The 22,837-nt window shown below is 43.9% G+C and overlaps 1 protein-coding gene and 1 long non-coding RNA gene across 5 annotated transcripts in view; one reads left to right on the top strand and one right to left on the bottom strand.

Annotated features, from left to right (window-relative positions):
• Positions 1-11,299, bottom strand: part of Igf2bp2 (insulin like growth factor 2 mRNA binding protein 2) — a 113,788-nt gene extending 102,489 nt beyond the window's left edge. For 3 of the 4 annotated variants that reach the window (XM_027413003.2, XM_027413004.2, XM_027413006.2), the window contains exons 1-2: positions 11,034-11,298; positions 9,466-9,526 (exon numbers count right to left, since the gene is read on the bottom strand). In XM_027413003.2, the coding sequence (XP_027268804.1) occupies positions 9,466-9,526; positions 11,034-11,211 (239 nt within the window). In that variant the 5' untranslated portion in view covers positions 11,212-11,298. Of the gene's footprint in view, positions 1-9,465; positions 9,527-11,033 lie in introns of all 4 variants that reach the window. The other variant, XM_027413005.2, reaches the window with a different exon arrangement.
• A 73-nt stretch (positions 11,300-11,372) lies between these two features.
• LOC118238804 lies at positions 11,373-21,388 on the top strand. Its single transcript, XR_004769973.1, has 2 exons — positions 11,373-12,447; positions 20,975-21,388. It is a non-coding gene; the product is annotated as an uncharacterized LOC118238804 (long non-coding RNA).
• Positions 21,389-22,837: the final 1,449 nt, after the last annotated feature.

Below are 22,837 nucleotides of genomic sequence, written 5' to 3'. Positions count from 1 at the left end.
GCATGAGAAACTCTTTCCCAATCTCTCAACCACTTACAAAGAATCTGCAGTGTGGCCCCGCACCCCTTGAAGCTTGTGTGTCGGCTGCACCAATCCAAGGAAGTGTGTGCCACAAAGACCAAACATTCCAACACACTGAGCAAGCATGCACGTGCCTCGTGAGGGCCCCAAACCTCAGCAATGAGGGGCACTGGGGCTAGAGTACAGAGTGGGCCTGCAACCCAGCGTTCCTAGCACCTCACAACATGCAAAGGAAGGCAGAGGGAGAGGAAGTGGGCAGTGCAAGGCCTTAAAGAAAGAAACCTTTTGTGAGCAGGCCAGCCACACTGGGAGTTTTCAATTGTCCAAGGAGAGGAAGGTTGCAGAGCTGCTCAGCCCTGGCTGCTCTGGAAGCATCGACTGTCCTCACTCTGGAATTACAGAACACACACAGCACCGCAGACTTCAGAGACCCAGTCACCTCTGTTTCTACGGCAGCTTCTCCTCTCCCTTCCTCCTGCCCTCCTTAATAAATGAAAGGACTAAACCCCTTTTCTGGGTGAACCTTTCATCTTCTACATCTGACAAGGAGATACAAAGCACAGTCCTTCAAAACTCTATGCATACAACAATGAAGAAAAACATCCAGTTTTCAAAGTAGGTTGTTAACATCAGAGATGAGGAAGCATTAAAAGGTTCAGGGCAAGACAAAAGCCCACACAGCTGGTCCCCAAGCATCTCATGCAGCAGCTGATAGGCCATGTGCACTGGGTAGAGTCAGGATTTAAAATGTGTATTCTGAGACCTTGAGCTATCTTCAGGCTCTTGACTGAGAAAAGGGGTTATCCTTTATAATTTAACACATTTCATGATATTATCTTATGGCTAAAAAATGCACCACCTTCCTCTATAGGAGACAAAACCCTTATACCTCATTTCATTGGTGATATGACTGTAACTTGAATCTACTGTCACTAATATAACAGCCACAAATGTACAAGATGTCTCAAATACTCAGTGTAAAAGCATACTCAGATCTTCAGGCCCTGTGCCCTCACTTCTGAAAAGCTTAGGGATTTCTTTCTTTCTTCCTTTCTTCCTTTTGTTTTTCAAGACATCTCTATGTAGTCCTGGATGTCCCAGAGCTCGATCTGTAGACCAGGTTTGCCTTGAACTCAAGAGATCCACCTACCTTTGCCTTCGGAGAGCTGGGACTAAAAGTGTTCACCACTACTACCTGGCTTGGCTTAAGGTTTTCTAATGATATATATATAGTTAGGATTCTGTATTTCCTCTTCCCAAACTATAAAAATTAAAAAAAAAACACATAGATAAACCAACTACTGAGGTAAAAAGTATTATACACTTCTGTACCTCACGTATGGAATACATGTGTCGTGGATATGTGTCTTTGTGTGTCTTTACACTTAACCTTACAATCATTTTGTTTTTTAAGCACCTTTTCCCTTTTATATAATTACAAATTTCTATAGGACTATGTTTAAAAATTCCTTCAAATTCTGACCAACACTTTCAATTTCTTTTTAATCTTGTGTGTGTGTGTGTGTGTGTGTGTGTGTGTGTGTGTGTGTGTGTGTGTGTGGTTGCTGAGACAGGATCTTAAGTAGCCAACAATGACCTTGTGCTCCTGATCCTCCTGCCTCCACCTCCCAAGTGATGGGATTACAAGCACATGCCACCATACTCAGATAACTGGTTTTCAGTTTCACTTAACTATGACGATATCAGACCTCAGCCCCTTCTGTTCTCTGCATACCCACCACGGACAGGAGTAACAAAGTTATTCTCACAACTGGCTATTAGACTACTCAAGCTAGACACACAGCAGCAAAAATATTATAGCCACTGCTTTTCTGAAATAGTTTGGTCCAGTGGAAGGACTTATTTAGAGTCTGAAGGTTCAGAGACCAGTCCGCAACTTGGTTAGGAACAGACCTCTCCAGGCTCGGGTGAGGGTGAGGTGGGATGGGGGTGTGGAGACGGCCTGGAAGGCCAAGCCCAGAGCCTAGCATATAGCAGCTACCACTCTGTAATTATTAGTTTCTCTCTCCCTCTCCCCCATCTTCTGAGTCACGATTCCATGCCACATCCCGCCCTAGACTGTACAACTTGAAGAAAGGCATGAAGAGTTAGAAATAACCCTTCACCTACTTTTTTTTTATTACTCCACCCTCCCTCCCACCATCACTACCACCCTGAGACTCCACAAAAGTTAAAGGAAGCAAGATGATGAGTTCAGGAAAACATTACAATTCAGAGATGAAAGGGCAGTTCACACACGGTTACTGACTATGTCATTAAGAACTCAACTCCATTGATAGTACCTCTCGTTCACACAGCAGATGTAAAACAAACCAACCAACCAACCAAACCTTATTCTAAGGAAAAAGACTAGCTCCAGAGTGAATCTACGAAAGACTGGCAGCTCCCACTAATGAGACAAGTGAAAGCACTGCACAGCCTCCTGCAGGGGCTGAGCCATGAGGAGCCCACTAGGTGAATTCTTGAAGTTTGCCAAATGGTACACAGTCTTGACCAGAGATAAAGGCAGGACCTAGTTTCTATGACTCAAACGTTGAGAGAAATGTCCTGTTTTGTTTTATGGTATACTGGGACAGGGTCTCTCTCTATGTAGCCCTGGCTGCCCTGAAACTTGCTATGTAGACCAGACTGGCCTCTAACTTACAGAGAGATCTGTCTGCCTCTGCCTAGGATTAAAGGCCTGAGCCACTGTGCCCAGTGGGAATGTCCTTCTTAGCACTGTCATTTTTCTTAATACAACGAATGTGACCACTAAAAGGTGCAGCAGTATCAACAAGAGCCAAGCAAACAGAAACACGTAACACCTCCCGGATAAATCCCCACACTCACTGTCTGTGTCTGGCAAGCTGAGAGAAAGCAGGAATTAATGCTACTTTTAAAATGACATGCTTGCCTATGCCTTTAATCCCAGCACTCAGGAGGCAGAGGCAGGAGGACCTCTGTGAGTTCAAGACCAGCATGGTGTACAGAGTGAGTGCCAGGACAACCAGGGTTGTTACACAGAGAAACCCTGTCTCAAAAAACCAAAACAAATAAATAAAATCATGTCCATGTTTCCAATTATTTTTTCCTATAAAAACAGTGTAACGAAGAGTGGATCATTTACAGACCGTGCTAAGAATAAGGTAGTTACAAAAGGGCACTTAAAATTTCTATCGTCCCTGAGTGGCATCTGGACTTTTCAACACTTTGGGAGGATTAATTTAACATGAGATGTTCAGTGAAGCACTCTGGGGTAAAAATCAGTGACAGAGCCCTTGCCTGGGTTCTTCCCTACTTCTGAATTTATTTTCTGCCTTAAACAAATTTCTCCATTTCTCTAAGTTTCTTCATGTGAGAGGAGGACTAGTCCATTTTTTCTCTTTTCTAAATCTTACTTAGAAAAAGTTGATTTTCTGTTGAAGGGGCCATAATAGCTTTTTACTGCATGAACTTAAGATGCAGCCACATGGAAAGTCATCTCACCACAATGCTCTCAAGTACCGTGTTTATGACAGTACCAGATGATAAAGCCTGCAATAATTTTAAAGTTCAAGCTTCCCTCCCGAAGGCAAATTCACACTTACATGTCAAATAAATACATGACAAGAAAGACTGCAAGCATCCCTCTTATTGCAATGGTTCCATACAAGCTTTTCTGTTTACCAGGTAAACAAATGTAAGATATGATAACACTTAAAATGTGTACCCAACACCTTCTACCTCACTTGCGGAACCTATTAAAATGCCTACTTTAACAGAATAGGAAACAGTGATTAAGTGTTTGAATTTTAGGAAATAAAAGTATAGGAAACATAAACAATGAGAAGATCCAAGAATAAGCGAACAAAATGTACCTCAAGAATGCAAAATTATTGGGGGGGGGGAATCACTGCTTCAGAAGAAATATCAAATCATGAAATGATGGCCACAGAATGGTGTTTGGACTTGATAGTCCCCTTAATAAAAAAGTATCCATTTCTGCTCTACTTATATGCAACATCAACATGCCATCCAACTCTAAACCAAATGAAAGGCACATTATTGTATTTTCTCCCCTCCTCTTGGCAGTGTGAGCAACAGAACCTAAGGTTTTCTGCAATAGAAAATAATTTCTTTCCCCTATTTTATGAAGTAACCAGACTAAAGTCCATAATCAAAACAGGAAAAGTAAAAACCTTAAAAATAATTCTGAGCACTCTGCAATTTGCTGCCCAAAATAGAACCCATACCATCCATGCCACCAAATGAAAATTATAAGTTTGTAAGCATCAAGTGAAATTATAAAGTGAAAGATTGAAAATGTTTCAATGGCAATAAATGGGGCTGGGGGAGTCATCTTTCTTCACTCGTAGGTATTTGCTGTTTGTTTCCTAGTATCTGTTCATCAACATTGTTTGAACGTTCCCCAAATTTGTTCTTCCCATTGAGTGTAAAATGATAAAACCTGACTAAGAAGCCAGTCATAGTTTAAGATAGTATAGTTTTGACTAGACCTTTCAAAGCATACATTTTTAAAAATTAGTTTAGCCAAGGCCTACCAGTAGCAAAAAAAAGAAAGAGAAAGAAAGAAAGAAAACTGAAAATATACTCATGATGTTAAAATTATAGTTTGAAATTTATAATTTTTAAGCAGCTCCTAATTCTATGATGTTTCTAACAAAACTGATCTACCACCGGTTGTGTAAAAAGAACAAAACACCCTCCTAAGTATAGCATTCCTAAGTGAAAATGCACATTCACTAACACACCCTATATAAGCTGGGCACAGTGTTGTAGTGCCTGTGATCCCAGCAACTCGGGAGGTAAGGCAAAGAGGTTCAGGAACAGCTGGGGCTGCATAAGGAGACCCTGTACTTAAAAAAGAAAGTTTGTGTGTGTTTAGGGTGAGAGATCATGAAAACCTTCACAGAACTGAACTGGAGAGCAATCTAGAAGGGTAGTTTTTGTATTTGGACAGTCTTCTCAGAAATATGCTCATTGGAAAAGCCACTGCAGGTGTCTGTGCCTTGACTGCCAGGAGTGAAGGCACCTGTAAGTGTTAAGCATCTCTCAGGGACGGTGCTGTTCATATGACTGCCTTTGTGGGTTTCAATCCTCTAGTGATTTTCATTAACTTTGTTTGGACTGAAACCCCGAGTAATGGCTGCTCAATTAAGGATCTCCTCTTTCTGTTGCTACTTGATCTATGTAAAACTACTGCCCCCCACAAAACGTACACACCCCACTGACTCAGAGGAATGACACATTAGCTCAGTAACAACTGACTAATTGCTCATCTACTTTTGAGGATTTTACTAGCAGACATGGAATAGTGGTCCAGTTATAGACAGTAGATATTTAGAAAATATCAAACATTTATAAATAGTTGTAGGAGAAATCTATTTTTACTGCTTTTCTGTCTTGTTATAAATGTACTATGGTCTCTATCCTTTTACACACAATTCAGTATCATTCTTCAACCCTCTAAGGAACTTGAAGCAACCTGAACACACGTAAAAATAGTGTTTATTTAAAATAGTGAAATAATTTTCACAGGTAGTTAGTTTTGAATCTTCTCATATTTTAAACATATTTTAAAATGTTAAATCATTTCTTAAAGAAAATATACTTCAGATCATTATATGGAAAAGGCTTTCTCTAAATATTAATTTTCTCTCACTTATGAAATGACAACCTCAGCTTAACATGAGACTCACAACTCTAAAGGGCCATATTATTACCTGTAATTGCAAATAACATTGTTATTATTGAAAAGTACAACACAGCAAATGGACTATATATATATTCCTTTTTAGAATTAAGATTTAAGAATTTAAATACTTCTATAACTTGCTGCCTTACAATTTAAAATTGATACTTTTAGAAAACCAATCTAATTCAATAGGTACTACTATTGAATTAGAAAACAAAACAAAATATATTTTATTTGTAGACCTCAGTAATTTTAATGTTTAAATAATATCTAAAAAGTTAAATACTAGCCTCCTAAAAACATTTTAAGAATACATTATTATCTAAGTATTGAGTAAAAATTTTTTTTATCATTTCTATTCCAACCCTAATACCTATTTCTTAGAGATCAGGAAAATGTATGTTCTCTAGAACATAATAAATTTACCTTTTTAAAAATGTGCAGGCACAACTTCAAAGCTAAATCAATGTGACTTTACAGTTTGATATCATACATGACACTGTATTATTCTTTCCACATATATAATTAAGTCCAGCCATTAATTTCTAATTCAACAAATTGAAATAGAAGGCTACTGTAGGATTTAAAACTAATAAAGTCTTTTCTGTCTCTAGAAAAATCAAAAATTAATGCAGAAAAAGCCTCTGTTACAGGGAGAGCTTGAAGTTGGGTGGGTTTTTTTGGGGGGTTGGTATTTAATTCAGCTATACACAATGTAGTACATACAAGAAAAATACAATTGGGATACTGTTTTCTTTAGCATTCCTATAGGAGACCAAATTCATTTGCATTGGAGAGAACACAATTACTGATTTTTAACTCATGAAAGCCAGATTCATCGCTTTCCCTGCACCACCTCAGAGTATTTGACTGTCCCAGCTGAAACCCATCTACCAGCATTCAGCTACTTCCTAGAAGTGGGTAGATACTGCATTTTTTTCTAAAGTTCTATTTTCTCACAGACTCATTCAACTTTAGATACAAAAGCATATTCAAGTCAGCATGTCTTAGATCAAAACAATTTATGCACTATGTGTACATGTGTGTATGAGAGACTTTTTAAGTGAACTTTTAGCAGCACCCAAATTAAAGTTCTATCAAAGGGGTTTCCATAACTTTTAACAGCACTTTTAAAGTTACCCATTTTTTCCTCTTTACTAAACCTCTGACCCACAGATACTGTATGAATACAGGGGGGAGAAAAAACCCAAAGGTTTTTAATTCAGCAGACTGCAACCAAGTAGAATGTAAGAGAAACAGATTATGTGAATGGCTTACTGTGCAATAATATGCACTTGAAGATGGATGAAACAGAAGTAGCAGAAAGTTTCGAAAAGAATTCTCTACTCCAGGGTAACTAAGAAAACAGCAGTGTCTAGTCTGTCTACAATGTAGCCACATGTATAAATTGATGCTATGTGATTTAACAAAAGACCCAATTGTAAGCAAATAGCATGCCAAGAAATCCACAAATGAAGATTAACACATCTTACAAACTATCATTAGCTTTTAAAAAGCCTATTTGAAATACAGGTATAAAACAGCTTCCTGAGAAATCAAAGAACCAAGCACAACATTTAAAAATTAGCACTCAATTGTTGAATCATTTTTCAAGGAGGTAAACAAAAAAGGATGGCTTGTTTTCCCTGCATGCTCTACAGAACTCAAAAACCACATATAGAACTGACCTAATATTCACAGATTTTCTTCCAACTTGTCAATTTGCATGGAAATGCAACAAAAGAACAATAAAACAATCACTGTATAACCTGAAAGCTTTAGTCTTAAATGTCACAGTACTCTGGTTTTTTAAAGCCACCAGCGTGGTCTGGCCCAGTATTATGGAGAACTTATCCCAGAAAGCTGAGTTCAGCTAACCAATTCCAAAAGCCTTCTCTCCCTTAGCTTGTAGTACAAGTAGGGAACTTTTGTATTTGAAATTAATAAAGAAAACAAAAGATCAAAATAATCCAATAAAAAAAAATGGTGCCACTCTCTCCAGCAGCAGCTACCTATGCATTTGGTTTGGTAATTAATTGTCTTCAGGTATACTCAACCACACAGCATGGTCTTAGCTTCTTTCTCCTGCTTATTTTATATCACCAACATGTTCAAAGAAATTCATTATTCCTAGGACTACATAAGTGACACTTCAGCCAAAATGCAAACAACCTTTGCATTTAAAAAGAAAAAGCCAAAGTAGTATTTTTTTTGATAAGTTTTAGGTGATCCTAATGATTTTAAATAAACTAGTATTTCACTAATTTTGAAAATTAAATGATACAGACTGTATCATGGACTAATGCAACATCAAATAACCCCAATTAATAATCTATTGACTTTTGCTAATTTTGACCTCCAAAAGGATTGATAAGAGCTGGACAGACAACAGAATGAGATATTTATAGATACACAGTGCATTAAACATTCTCAGTGGTTCTTTCTAACAGTGTTCATCAAAACTTCATTCAACTGTTGAGAGACAAACGTTTAAACTTACAGTAAGTACTTATAGCATCCCAGAAAACATCTCTTACCCAGTCCCCCCAAAATAATACTACTGAAGGAAACCACATAAACTTAAAACAACTTACAGAAAGCCAGCTATAGATTTTCAAAATAAGAATCTATTCAGTGTAACAGCCCAAACTGCAAATCATTAAATCTTAACTTTTTCAAAAACAAAAGTAGTAAACAGTTTTCTAATGTGGCACACAACCGTTTCCAAATAGAAATTCCGTGACATTAAAATGTATGTGGAACTATGCACACAATGTTTTTAAAACCCTCCAACACATCCAAGTATTTATAAAAATCCATTTGTTTTAAAATGTGCTCAATCCTGACAGAGCTTGAGCATCTACCTCTGCCTAAGAAGGTGGAAAATCAAGACTAAGCCTCCCCAGTTCACATGCTTAATGACAAATGGTAAAGAAACGTTCATTAATGGATATTAACTAATTTAAGATGGGGGGGCTTACTCCCCCCACCCAATTTAAAGTCCACGGTGAGCTTTAAACAAGGATGTTCTCCTTCATTCTTGCTTAGCAAGAATGGATAAACCCCAACCCCCACAAAGCGTGTTACTCCTGCATTAACAATAGCTAACTGTCGACTTCACCGCGAGGTTGTTTATTCTGCAACGTTTCTCTAAAGCAACAATTAACAACAAAGCACTCAGGAGCACAGCCCTGCTGCTTCAGTTATTGAAGTCTGGCATCTCCCTGCATCCCATGCAAACAACCAACTTCTTTAGAAAACTATGCAAAATACTGACGCCCCCCCCCATTTACTGAATTATTTTATTATTCGTCACTAAACTATGCAAAAAAAAGGAGTAATTAATCGCATGGTCTAGTTAAGCAATTCAGCTGACACAGTAAATATTTACTCTTAACATCTCACAGGAAGTTTGCTATTGTGCTGGGGGTAGTGATGGCAGTGGGGAGTTCTCAGTGAAAGGCAATTTATGATAAACAACGTAATCGGTAGCAGCCAACTGAATCTACCTAGTGTTCTCCATCCCGACCCCTAATTAGTCACCAAACAGTTTGCAGGCACAGAAAACACCTTATATAATGAAAGTAAAAATAATAATAACAATAATAACTTTCTAAGCTATGTATCTCCACTAACAAACAAAAGCCCTTTAAAAAATAATAGACATTTTTTTAAAGTTGACCACATTTTTTTAGTTGGAAGTCCAATCGCAGAGAAGGAAAAAAAGAAACTAGGCAAAATATATTTACCTTAGCTTTTTAGAGACTGAGTAATCGACCTCCATGATTTTCCCATGCAATTCCACTTTACCTTTAAAACAGAAACGTAAAGTACTCAGAACCTCCTCGAGTCAAACCCGCGGGGGTCTAGGAGGGGCACGCACACTAACTGCGCCCTCGGGCTCCGCCTTCTGGAGCCTTCAAGGGGTCCTCCACCCCGCCGCAGCTGGGCGAACTTAGCTCCAACTGTGATGAAAAGTGGGCGCCACGGGTGGCGGACGAGGTGGGAAGGGCACTAGCCCGGTTCCGACCCAGGTATAGCTGTGGGTGGCATTACCGGAAAACACACTTAATAAAGAGCGGCGCCAATTTGAAAAGATGAGCTCATTTGAAACTCAAGCTGCAGGGCTGGTGCGCCCCGGCTTCTCCGGCCCCCAGCTCCCCATTCCACCATCCGGGGACCCCGAGGCTCCTGGGCGCTCGCCCCCCACCCCCCCACCTTCACCCTACCACCCTCCCTGCCAGCGGCCCCGGGGACACCCGCAGGCGTCCCCCGCTCTGCGGCCGCCTGCTTTGGGGTGACCCCCAGGTCTCTCCAGTACACCCTGCCGCACAAGTTTTCAAGGAAGGGGTTCTCTCCGGGGTCGGGGGTCGCAGGCCCGAGGAGCGTGGTCCGCCGCGTGCGTGTGCGGGATGCGAGTTGGGAACGCGCGCGCGGGCGAGAGTCGCACTCCGACTCCCGTCTGAGCTCCAGCGCGCTCGCGGGCCCCCCGGTCGCCTCTTTCCCGGTTCTCAGCCCGGGCCCCCACCGAGTTGAGACAGGGTACCTCGTAAAAAGGTGCTTCTGGCCGAGCAGGAGGCGGGGAGACGGGAGGCGGAAAGCCCCCAGCCCCGAGTTCTTCTCAATAAAATCGGACAAAAAATTCAGGGAAAAATAGGAGCGCTTCCGAGACCAGCGAAAGGGAAGTGAGCTTCGGGAAAAGACCGAGGGAGATGTGCGGTCCGGCAGGGGCCGGGTGGGGGGGAACCCCGGGACCTCGAAGGGTTCAGTAGGTAAAGTCGAGGACCTGCAGAAAGTGGGGGGCCGGGGGGCAAGGGGGGTCTCAAAAAGGAGACTGCGGCTCGGGAGACGGCAGAGGGTGAGAGGTCTTTGGCACGAGGCATGGGAAGCAGGAAGGTCTGGCCAGGAGGAGAGGAGATGCTGGATTTAGGGGGGCCCCTGGCAAAGAGGGCACTAGAAGGGTCAGAAAAAGGGAAAACGGGGGGACTCTGCAAAGGTGGGGGCGGGGGAAGCTCCGCAGAGCAGCTGGGCACGCCGGGGCGCTCCTAGGGAGCCAGCGAGCCTGGGGACCCTCGGAGGATCACAGGGTCGCCCCGAGGCTGAGGCCCGAGGGTCTAGGTTAGCCCCCGCTGTGGGGGCAGGGCAGCCGGCCGTCCCGGAGCCCGCCCGCCCGCCGCCAGAGTCGCGGGACTGGTGCGTGGAAGTGAGCGTGCGGCGCGGGAGTCGCGGCGGGCGCGGCCCGTGGGGCTCGGCCTCCCCGCTGCCACCGTCCCGAGCCGGCCAGGCGAGGCGCGGCGTGGGTCGCGCGGGTGCTCACCCGAGAGGGTCTCGATGGCGCGGATGGCCCAGTTCTGGTCGGGGTAGTCCACGAAGGCGTAGCCGGACTTGAGCAGGACCTGTCCCGCCAAGGGCAGCTTCCTGTCCCCGAAGAGCTGCCGGAGGTCGTCGGCGGTGACGGCGGGGCTCAGGTTCCCGATGTACAGCTTGTTCATCATCCGCGTCTTCCCGAGAGCCCGCGGCTCCTCCGGCCCGGCACCCGGCGCTCCCGCCGCCTCTGCTGCCCTCCTCTCTCCTCCTGAGCCCGCCCCCGCCCCCACCCTCGCCCTCAGCCTGGCTCCCCCCACCGCGGCCGGCCCGGCCCGCCCGGGGGCAGAGGCGGAGGCGGGACTCGGCGCGGCTGCCTCCTCGGGGCAGAGTCCCGGGCGGGCGCGGGGACAAAGCGCTCGCTCTGCCTCCCGGTACCGGGGCGGCGACGGGCGACGCACCCCGCGCGCCAGAGAGTTGGACCGGCCTGTCCACCGCCGAGAGTGCGCGCCCTGCCCGTCCCGCGCCGTCCCGCGCAGCGCGCTCCGATGGCTCGGCGCTCCCCAGGCTGCGCGCCGGACTGGCGGAAGCGGCGGCCGCCCGAGAGGGGCCGGGAGCGGCTTTGCGTCGCGGCGCGCGGGAGAGGGGCACGGGCGTGGGCGGGGTGTGTGCAAGGTGGACCGGGTGTGGGCGCGCGGCGGTGAGGTGCACAGCGAGGTGAGAGGCGCACGCCACGGCTGACAACTTTCCCCCTGCGCGTCCAGGGCCATGCGCGGATCCGGATGTTGGCTGCAAGCTAGGCTCTTGGAGAAGGGGGCGCATGTGGTCAATGAACGGGGGACTGCGCCGGCCTCTCCCCGAGACCATGTATCCTAGGAAAGTTGCCCTGGCTCTGGGCCTCGGATTTCCTCACCCAAGCAGAGAAAAGAGAGCAGGACCTGAGGCCAGTGGTGGCCAGGTGGCACCCGAGGAGACCACGATGCTTGATGCCAGGCTGAGCGGCCGGTTCGGTTCCAGAGCCTGGGAGGTTCTGTTTTGAGCTCTGGAAGGGACAAGAAGGAAAGATGCCCTTCAACGCAGAGGACCTCGGAGAGGCAGGGTTCTAGATCCCCTCCTGGAAAGGAGGCTTTACAAGGACCCGTGGGAATGTAGGGCTACAGAAGAGGAGAAATGTGCCTACAGAAGAGGAGGGATTCTGCGGTGAGATGACTGGGTTCAACATGGCAAGTGTCTGTTGGAATTTAGAGGGCTTACATCGTGGGAGGTATGGCTGGGTGCAGAAGTGACCTTGGGCTATAGGGCAGAAGGCCTGTCTACTCCGTCCTCAGACCCAGCAGTGTGCCCCAAAGTGTGCCAACACCCCTGAGCCTGCTTTATCTGTAAAAGAAGTAAAGCAACCACCCTGGTGAGGGTGACATAAAGGCTAGGTAAGTAATGTGTGACACACTGAAGGTTTGCTTCCATTTCTTTGTCCAGGGAACCTAGGAGCTTAAAAACTTTGGGTGGAGGTGGGAGCTGTCCTTAATTACTTGTCTTGAGAAGGAAATGATGAAATCTTTTTCCTTTAGATTATTTACTGACATTTCAATTCTAGCTTTCATCAAGTAGTCACACATTTCCTCCTCTCTGGATTTTACTGCTGCTGGAATTGGGAGCTGCTTTGCTGCTGTTCTCAGACGGACAGATAAACCAGGGATAGATGCTTCCTAACTAAAATGTGGAAGAAAATCACAAATGAAAACAATTTGGTGTGCATTAATCACTGGGGACTGGAAGCCAACCACCTTCAGATTATTCACAGAAATGATCCTAATTAGGGTGGTCACCACTCTATGAAAGGGTATGTTTGCCTATTTGCAGTAAGTCCTAGTTCCAGGCTACCAAAGACAAAGAAGGAACTGTCGTGGATTGGTGGTCGTCTTCCTTTTTGAAAGGTTTTTATGCCTTTTATGTTGCATCACATTTTTGAATATGGCAAGTGTTTGTTGCAAAACCATGGCTGCTGTTCTGGGCAGTGTACACAGTCTCCCAATTCTTACTTAGGATGGGTGGCTCTTTATAGTCAGTAGGATCACTTTCAAATTCCTTTCTGAGAACTGGCTGCTTTTTGCTGTCTTTGGTATGTTCTGCCCTGCAGGCATCTTTTAAACAGTGCTACTGAAAGACCAGTGAGCATGAAGGACACTTTTCTCCACACCTCCTGTATTCTTGACTTTTCTTGGTACTATGACAAAATATCTGATCAAAGAAGTTGAAGGGGAAGAAGTTTTGTTTTGGCTCACAGTTTGAGGATACAGTCTGTGGTGGTCACATTGCAGTCACAGTCGGGACAGAGCTGAATGCTGGTGTTCAGGATGCTTTCTTCTTTTTATGTTGTCTAGGACCCCTGCCCATGAAAGGTGCCACCTACATTTACACTGGGTCTTCCTGCCTAAACCCAGCCCCTCACAGACATGCCCACAGTCTCATCAAATTGACAAGATTAAGCATCATAACATTCCACCCCACCCCAAAGTTTTCTTTTGATCTCATGATAAAAATGTATTTAGTCCAATTCTAAAAGCCCCTGTAGTCTTTCCCTTCTATTGTCCCCTTTCTTCTCCTGTTTTCCCAGTAGAGAGGTCTAGGGGTTTTTTGTTTTGTTTTTTATTTATTTATTTATTATGTATCCAACATTCTGTTTCCATGTATATCTGCACACCAGAAGAGGGCACCAGATCTCACAACGGATGTTGTGAGCAACCATGTGGTTGCTGGGAATTGAATTCAGGACCTCTGGAAGAGCAGTCAGTGCTCTTAACCTCTGAGCCATCTCTCCAGCCCCTTTGTTTTGTTTTTTCGATGGCACTAGTTCCTTTAACAGTTACAGCTGATTTTGAACCTGCCTTATCTGAAATTTTAATTTGTTTGCACTCTTTTTCTCATCAAACTTTACATTTTTCCTCTTATTGCTTTTTCTAACTGTATTCTTGATTAAGAGCAACAAACTGCAGCCGTACCACAATTTGAGCGATGTTTTGAAATTCTTTCCACCAAACACATTAGTCCATTACTTTTGAATTCAGCCTCACTCAAAGTTCTCAGGACACAGTCAGAAGGCAGCCTGAGTCCTTGTAAGAATAGAACCCAAATGGCCCCCAGTCCAATTCCTGATAGAGTTCTTGCTCTCCTCTGAAACCTTGTGAGCTGGACCTCCACTTTCCACACTTAGCGTTCTAGTTTTCCAAATTCCAGCCAGAATGGTCTGTTGGCATTCTAGGGCTTTTCTAGCCCAAGGTTTCCAAGTTTACATTCCTCCTATAAGCCACATCCAAAGTCTCACAAACCATATAGTCAGGATTATCATAGCAGTGGCTCCACTACTAAGTCCCAGTTTTCTACGTTAGTCACCTTTCTTGTGACAAGACACTGACAAAAGCAGCTGATGGACAGATTTGGTTTTGCTTACATTTTGAGCGAACAGTCCATCCTGGTCTAGAAGGCACTACAGCCCAGGTGTGAAGGAGCTGGTCACATTGTGTCTATGGTCAGGAAGCAGAGGGAAGTAAATACTAATGTGGGGCTTGCTTTCTCTTTCTGCATTCTGGAGCTCTAGCCCATGGAGAATGTGCCACTCACATTTAGAATAGTTCTTCCCACCTAAACCCAGTCCCTCACAGACAAGCCCAAATAGTTGCTTCCCTGGTAACTTTTTTTTTTCTGGTTTTTCAAGACAGGCCTTGAGAAAGGTTCCTCTTCTCTTGTAGCCTTGGCTGTCCTGGAATTCTGTAGACTAGACTGGCTTTGAACTCACAGAGATCTGCCTGCCTCCACTGGGATTAAAGGCATGTGCCATCTCTGCCCAGCATTTTTATATAATTATTTTTTATTTTATGTGCAGTGGTGCTTTGCCTGTGTGAGGATGTCAGGTCCCCTGGAACTGAATCCACAGACAGCCATGAGCTGCCATGTGGGTGATGGGAATTGAACCCCAGGGCCTTTGGAAGAGCAGTCAGTGCTCTCAACCACTGAGCCATCTCTCCAGCCACCCCCCCCCCAATTCTTAATTCCCACCACGTAGATAACAAGGTCAACCATCATACCTGCTCTGCAGCTTCCATGACCCTTAGCTTTTCTGTTAGGAAAGAGGCTGGGAAACCTTAGGAGACTGCAGGGACAAACTCCAAGGGAAAGCCAGATATCCAAAGGTCCTCACTTTGCCTAACAAAACTCACTCCTAGCTGTTTTTCTGTGTCAGCCCACCCTAGAGAGCTGAAATGGTTGTCACTTAGAGTTCCTGAGTGATCTTGGTTGAACTGAAACCTAGTAAACTGAGATGAGAGTTTAGGATCAGAAGTTTGGAAACATTCTTAACTTATCCACATTGCTTTCAAATACCTACATTAGCCTTTGCCCCAGAGTTTCAGAAACAGTGAGCACCTTACAGCTTCCCAGTAAGCAGTTTGGTGGCCAGGACAATGTTTTCTAACCCTACTTTGCACGTGGGGATACAGAAGCCCAGGAAGCAGCAATTCACTGTCACTCAGAGGTTTAAGACACGTGTGTTAAACATAGTTGAGCCTGAGAGTCCACAAAGGACCTTGACTTCGTCCTGGATGTTGACTACAGAATTACTTCTGCCTGCGGCCAGAGTACGTTTTGATGGAATCAAGGTGCTAGAGTTGTAACTTTGTGAAGCTACAAAACATAAGGGAAATTGTTATCATAATCAAGGTTAATATAGTCAGTGTTTTTAGATGATGCAAGGAGCTGGAAGAGAAAAAAAAAAAAAAAAACGAAATCTTACTGGAAGGTGGGTCCAAAGCCAGCATGGCAGTAACTTGGAGAATGTCATGCCAGCATCTGTGTGTACAACAATAGTTTGTAGTAGTGTCCCTTAGACACCTTCCCTTGAGTTGATTCAGGGGCAATTGCTAGCCTTAGTTGAGTTACTTCACCTTGCTCTATGTGGATTCCTCATCTGTGAAATAACTCAGCCATTTCCTCACAATAAACTCCACCTCCCCTGTACTTTCCATGTTTTCCAGAGTCTGGGCCTCCTCAGACCTCTGCCCCTTTTCACATACTGTTCCATTTCCCTGGAATAACCTGCCCTTGAATGTTGCTGTTCCCTTTCCCCAGAATACCCTGCCCTCGAACATGCTGTTCCCTGTCCTGGAATGCATTTCTTCCTCTGTAACCTCCTTTCTCCTCCCATCTTGGCACCAGGGTACGTTCAGCACTTCACACAGATAAGAAATATCCTGGCTAGTTAGTCATAGTTGCATGATGTTGTAAATATGCTAAAAAAGAACCCACTAGAGTACATGTCGTGTGTGTGTGTGTGTGTGTGTGTGTGTGTGTGTGTTTGGTTTCGGGGGACTGGTCCCAGGCAGATGCTCTACCACTGACCAATGGGATGTGAATTATATCTCAGTTTTAAAAAATTATATGAAGGGCTAAGGAGATGACTCAATAGGTAAAGTTGCCTACTGCCAGCGCTGACGACCAAGTTCAATCCCTGGAAACCACATGGTGGAAGGAGAGAACCGGTTTGTCCTCTGACCTCCACCTGCATGCCACAGCTTGGCATGTGCATACAGATACATACATACATACATACATACATACATACATACATACATACATACTAAAAACATTTTTAGTTATATGAGGAAAAGCCTTCCCATTATATAGTAAGTTTCTAGATGAATAGAACTTTTGTCATCTCCCCACCCCCTTTGATCTTCGAGCCAGTATGAAACCTAGTCCAGGTAATATTTGTTGAGTAAACAGTGGCCATCTGAAACCCCAGATTTAATGAAGGCTTATACATATAATGGTGTTTTTTTTTTTTCTCCCTGTGTTGAACACAAGTGCCAGGCACTTCTGACGTGATGGGTTTATAGTCAATGGGGGAGGCAGATGTGCACACGGATGTACTATGGCATTTCAGATGTGACAGTTTGTTAGCACTCAGATGTCATTCAGCCTAGGGTTACCAGTGACCATCATGGAAGAACTGATACTGGAAATGGGGTTTGAAAGATAAGTAAGTGTCTTAGTTATGGTTACTATTGCTGTGATGAAACACCATAACAAAAGCAAGCCGGGGAGAGAAGGATTTATTTGGCTTATCTTGCACATCAAAGGAAGTCAGGACAGGAACTCAATTAGGGCAGGAACCTGGAGGCAGGAGCTGATGCAGAGGCCACAGAAGGGTTCTGCTTACTGATTTGCTCCCCATGACTTGGTCAGCCTGCTTTCTTATAAAACCCAAGACCACCAGCTCAGGAATGGCACCACCCACAATAGGCTGGGCCCTCCCGCATCGATCACTAATAAAAAAATGTCCTACAGCCTGATCTTATGGAGGCATCTTCTCAATTTCCCAAAGGAGGTTCCCTCCTTTCAGATAACTCTAGCTTGTGTCAAGTTGACATAAAACTAGCCAGCCAGCACAGTAGGGGTTTACTATTCTAGCAAAAGACATGAAATGAATTATATATCCTAGATTTTAAAAAATGGTATGAAGGGGATAGAGAGATGATTCAGTGGTTAACAGCACTGGTTGCTCTTCCATAGGATCCTGGTTTGATTCCCAGTACCCACATGGCAGCTCACAACTGTCTGTGACTACACGCCCAGGTGATCTGATTTCTTTCTGGATTCTGCAAGCACTAAATTCACGTGCTGCACAGATACACATGCAGGCAAAACACTAGTACACATGAAATAAAATATTTTTTGTTAAAAAGAATAGCATGTAAACTCATGGAGGTACTAAACAATCACCTCCACACCTGTAATCAAGAGAGAACAGAAATAATTAAAAAGCCAAAGTTCCCAGAGTCAAAGACATGTTCTTCGGACTGAAGGGTGTGCAGAAGGCCCAGTACAAAGAGTGACTTCTCCACAGCAAAGGCACCTCACTGTGAAACTTAGAACTCAAATGGTAAAAACATATGTTGGGAGAGTCAGCAATGTGGGAGGAATTTGGAAAGAGAATGGCAATGTATTTTTCTAAAACAAAAGAAACTAGAGGGTAGTAGAGCTATACCTTTACACCAGACTAGAGATTATTTTAATTTGGCATTCTAACTTTGGGCCAGTTACAAAGTGGTGTCAAGATTCAAATACACTCCCACTTAGTGAAAACCATAGAGAGATGAGTACCAGCCACACTGAAAGAAGATACAGGTTTGGGAAAAAGGAGCACCAATATAGAATATTCTACAGACACTTGGAATGCTTTCATGGAGCCATCCAGAAAGCAATGGATACAAATTGGAAGAAGATGGATCGCTCAGAGTAAGACTTAAAAAGGACACACGCCTCCATGAAAAAAAGAAACTCATTGTTCATACATATAGTAAGTCTTCCTGATAAAAATGACAGGCATGGAGCATTGGGGAGAAATATTCACAGGCATATGGAATACAAGACAAATGGGAAAATACATGACCATTAAGACAGGAGACTTGGCTGTAGGCTTAATCGTGGAAATGTTTGTACAGTCCCAACACAAGCAGCGACAAGAGAATTCCGCAGAACCACCAGAAAATCAAAACAAGTAGGAAATTCAACAAAGACCATGAACGGACTAATTCGCAGAAGACAGAATGCAAATAAGCTCTTGTGCCAGTAATTGAGGGAATTAAAACCACTCCCAACCAGCGCATTGACCAAAGCTTTAAAATTCTTAGGAGACAGGCATTGGAGGTGCAGAGCATCAGAAACACTCATCTGCTACTGCCCTGAGTGACTGACACAATCCCCTGAGCCAGTGGAGCTGAAGATGTCCGCTCAAGTACCACCTGGTTATCGGTGCAGGTGGCTATTAACCCTCATCAGACCCCAGACTGTCCTTCCACCCACACCCTCTGATAACCTCATTTTTGTTTTGTTTTACCAGACAGGGTTCCTCTTCATATTCCTGGCTGTCTCAGAACTCACTCTGTAAACCAGGCTGACCTCAAACTCACTGAGATCCCCCTGCCTCTGCCTCCTGAGTGCCAGAATTAAGGGCATATTACCACCTCTGGAGATAACCTCAATTTTATTTCTCTGAAAAGAAACACAAACCTCCGCATGTCTGCTCAACCTGTGTGCAGACAGACTGACTCCTCTATCACTTCAGGTCACTGTTCGTGATCTAGAAGATAGTAAGCAGGCAAGAGAGAAGCAATTCAAGCTCTGGAGTGACAGTTGGCCTTGATGAGGGAGAACTGAAGATGAGGCCAGAATTTCAATGGCATGTGTTGTTTCTTTGGTAAAGTGGGGCCGTTTCCTGGGGAGCACAAGTCTGCCTCCTGTAGGCTTCTGAGAGCCAGAGGCTAGTGTCACTCACAATGCTCAGGCAGATGGCAGGATTGGTTGTCACGTTTTTATTTGTTTTCTGAAACAAGGTTTCTCTGTGTTACAGCCCTGGCTGTCCTGGAACCCATTCTGTGGACCAGGCTGGCCTCACACTCACAGAGATTCGCTTGCCTCTGCCTCATGAGTGCTGGGATTAAAAGCCTGTGTCACCACTACCTGGTGATTTCCACAATTTTTAAGTAAGATTATTAATCTTATTTTAAAAAACTAAAAATAAAGCTTGGTGGTAAATATGTAGGAATCTTACCCTAACAAAACTGTATTACAAGGCAGAGAATGCTTTCCAAGCTTGATTTTGCATCATAACCATCAGGAAATACAGATTTTTGGGCTGCCAAGATGGCTCAACAGGTAAAGGCAGGCAAGGCTGATGACCTGAGTTCCATCCGCAGAACCTGTATGGTGGAAGAACAGAACCAAATTCCACAAGGTGACCTCTGACCCCCACATATGCTTTGTGGCAGGCACTGGTGCCCTCTCAAAATAAATGTCATTTTGAAGATCAATCACTGGAACTCTTTTTTTTTTTATTGTTGAAAATAGATTTTTTTCATACAATATATTCTGATTAATGTTTTTCCCCTCCTAACTCCTCCCAGATTCCCTGCATCCCACCCACCAAGTCCACACCCTTTTTTCCTCGCTTCCATTAGAATACAAACAGGCATCTAAATAAATGGTAATAGGGCTGGAGAGATGGCTCAGAGGTTAAGAGCATCGACTACTCTTCCAAAGGTCCTGAGTTCAATTCCCAGCAACCACATGGTGGCTCACAACCATCCATTATGAGATCTGGTGCCCTCTTCTGATGTGCAGATATACATGGAAGCAGAATGTTGTATATGTAATAAATAAATAAAATCTTTTTAAAAAATGGTAGTAATAATAATAAAATTAAAAAGAGCCAATGAAAAAGTGAAAGAAGGGGCTGGAGAGATGGCTTGGGGGTTAAGAACACTAACTGCTCTTCCAAAGGACCTGGGTTCAATTCCCAGCACCCACATGACAGCTCACAGCGTCCCGTTCCAGGGAATCTGGCATCCTCACACAGACATACATGCAGGTAAAACACCAATGCACATAAAATAAGGTAAGTCTTTTTTCTTAAAAAAAAAAAAAGAAACAGCACAAGAAACATACACAAGTGCTTTGACACATACATTAGCGCACAGAATATTGTAAAAATAAAAAATCACAAACCATCCATACTATATAAGCAAAATATCTGTAAGGTATTTTTAAAAAGCATGTGAAAACAAATATAACTCCAAAAACACCACTAAGTCCATTTTGTGTTGCCCATCTATATGGGGTCTAACCCTTAAGTGTGGTTTATATACCTAGTGAGACTATTGGGAAAAAGAATTAAGTTTTCCTTTATGAATGGTTATCAGTTGGAGGTGGCTTCCGAATTAGTGATGTGGGCTTCTGTCTACTTCCCCTGTCAGCACTGGGACCCCATGGCTTAGACCTTGTGCATGCTGCAATAGTCTGTGTGAGTTCTTATGTATCAGTCCTATTATGTCTAGAAAGCCTTGTTTCCTTGGTGTCTTCCATCCCCTCCGGCTCTTACAATCCTTCTGCCTTCTTTCACAGAGTTCACTGAGCTCCAAGAAGAGAGACTTAAAGAAGACATCCCAGTTAGGACTGAATGTTCCAAGGTCTCTCACTGTCTGCACATTGTCCAGTTGTGAGTCTCTATATTTGTTCCCTTCGACTGCAGGAAGAAGCTTTTCTGATGATAGCTGAGCAAGTCACTGATCTATGAGTATAGCAGATAGGGGTCATTTTATTGTTCTATTTCTTTTTCCTCCTCTTCTTTTTCCTCCTCCTCCTCCTCCTCTTCTTCTTCTTATTATTTGGGTTTTTTGAGACAGGGCTTCTTTATGTAAACTTGAGTGTCCTAGAACTACCTACATAGACCAGACTGGCCTTGAACTCACAGAGTTCTGCCTACCTCTGCCTCCCAAGTGCTAAGATTAAAGGCATATGCTGCACATACCACCATCACCTGCTGCTCCATTTCTTTTACAGAACAATAGTATTTGGTTTTCTCCTAGGTCCATGGCCTATCTTGTCTCAGGTTCTAGGCAGTTTCAGGCCTGGGTTCCATCGCATGGAAGGGGCCTTAGTTCTAGTATGATATTGGTTGGTAACTCTCATAACTTTTGTGCCACTATTGCACCAGCATATCATGTAAACCGGTTACCACTGTAGATCTCAGGGTTTGTAGGTGGGTTGGTGTTTACATTCCTCATTTGGGTGCATGCAGAGTATGTTCCAGTACCATGAACATTAGTCAGTAGGGCTGAAGGCTCCAGGTAGGCATCGGCTTGTCTTCTGTCTGTGTTCAGTGAGGTATATAAATGTTGTCTTTAGCAATAGGGCCTTACCATCAATTTGTGGAGAGCCACAGTTAGCCTTGGCAATACCTTGAGTTTGGGGGTTTCCATGAGGCTCCTTTGGCCAACAACTCGATTAGCTGCAACCCATTCCTAACACTGGAGGTTTCATTTGGTGGTAAGAGATGTCTAATTGAGGTTCTGTCTCTCTCCCTCTCTCTCTCTCTCTCTCTCTCTCTCTCTCTCTCTCTTTCCTCTCTCTCTCTGTCTGTCACACACACACACACACACACACACACACACACACACACACACACACACACGGCTCAGCAGTTAAGAGTATGCTTGCAAAAGGACCTAGGTTCAGTTCTCAGTACCCCTTGGTGGCTTACAACCATTCTTAACTCCAGAGGCTCAACACCCTCTTCTGACCTCTGTAAACACTGCACAGATGTGGTACACATGCATGCATTCAGGAAAAGCACTCATAAATGTACATTTTAAAATTATAAAAAAAGAGAAGAGCCAGGCATTGGTGGCGCATGCCTTTAGTCCCAGCACTCGGAGGCAGAAGCAGGTTTCGAGACCAGCCTGGTCTACGAGAGCTAGTTCCAGGACAGCCTCCAAAGCCACAGAGAAACCCTGCCTTGAAAAAAATACCAAAATAAATAAATAAATAAGGAGAACAAGAAGTTGGGATGGTTTGGTGGTAAGGGTAGATTTAGGAGGAGTTAGGCAGAAGGTTGAGGGATGGATAATGATAAATACATTGCTTGCACCTATAAACTCAAAACATTAATAAATATTTTCCAAAGTTCATACAAACCATGAAGTAAACATCAATCCTAAAGTCTGCAGCTTTTTCAGATTTTATTGATTGTGCCAATGACATTTGTTATAGCAAAAGAAAATCAAATCATGTTTTACATTTGGGTGTCTCTCCTCCTTTAGGTTGCATAATTTCTTGGTCATTTGTTCTTAATATGATGTTCTTGATGCATGCAAGATATTTCTGTGGAGAATGCTGTCAACGAGGGTCTGTCTAATGTCTTCTCCTGGCTAGATTTAGGTTAAATACTCAACAGGAGCACCACAGAGGGACACTGTGTGTAGGTAA

The sequence above is a fragment of the Cricetulus griseus genome, chromosome 4 (assembly GCF_003668045.3).
Source record: "Cricetulus griseus strain 17A/GY chromosome 4, alternate assembly CriGri-PICRH-1.0, whole genome shotgun sequence".
Classification (NCBI taxonomy): Eukaryota; Metazoa; Chordata; class Mammalia; order Rodentia; family Cricetidae; genus Cricetulus; species Cricetulus griseus.
The sequence above is the reverse complement of the archived record's forward strand: the minus strand, read 5'-3'. Positions and strand labels throughout refer to the sequence as shown.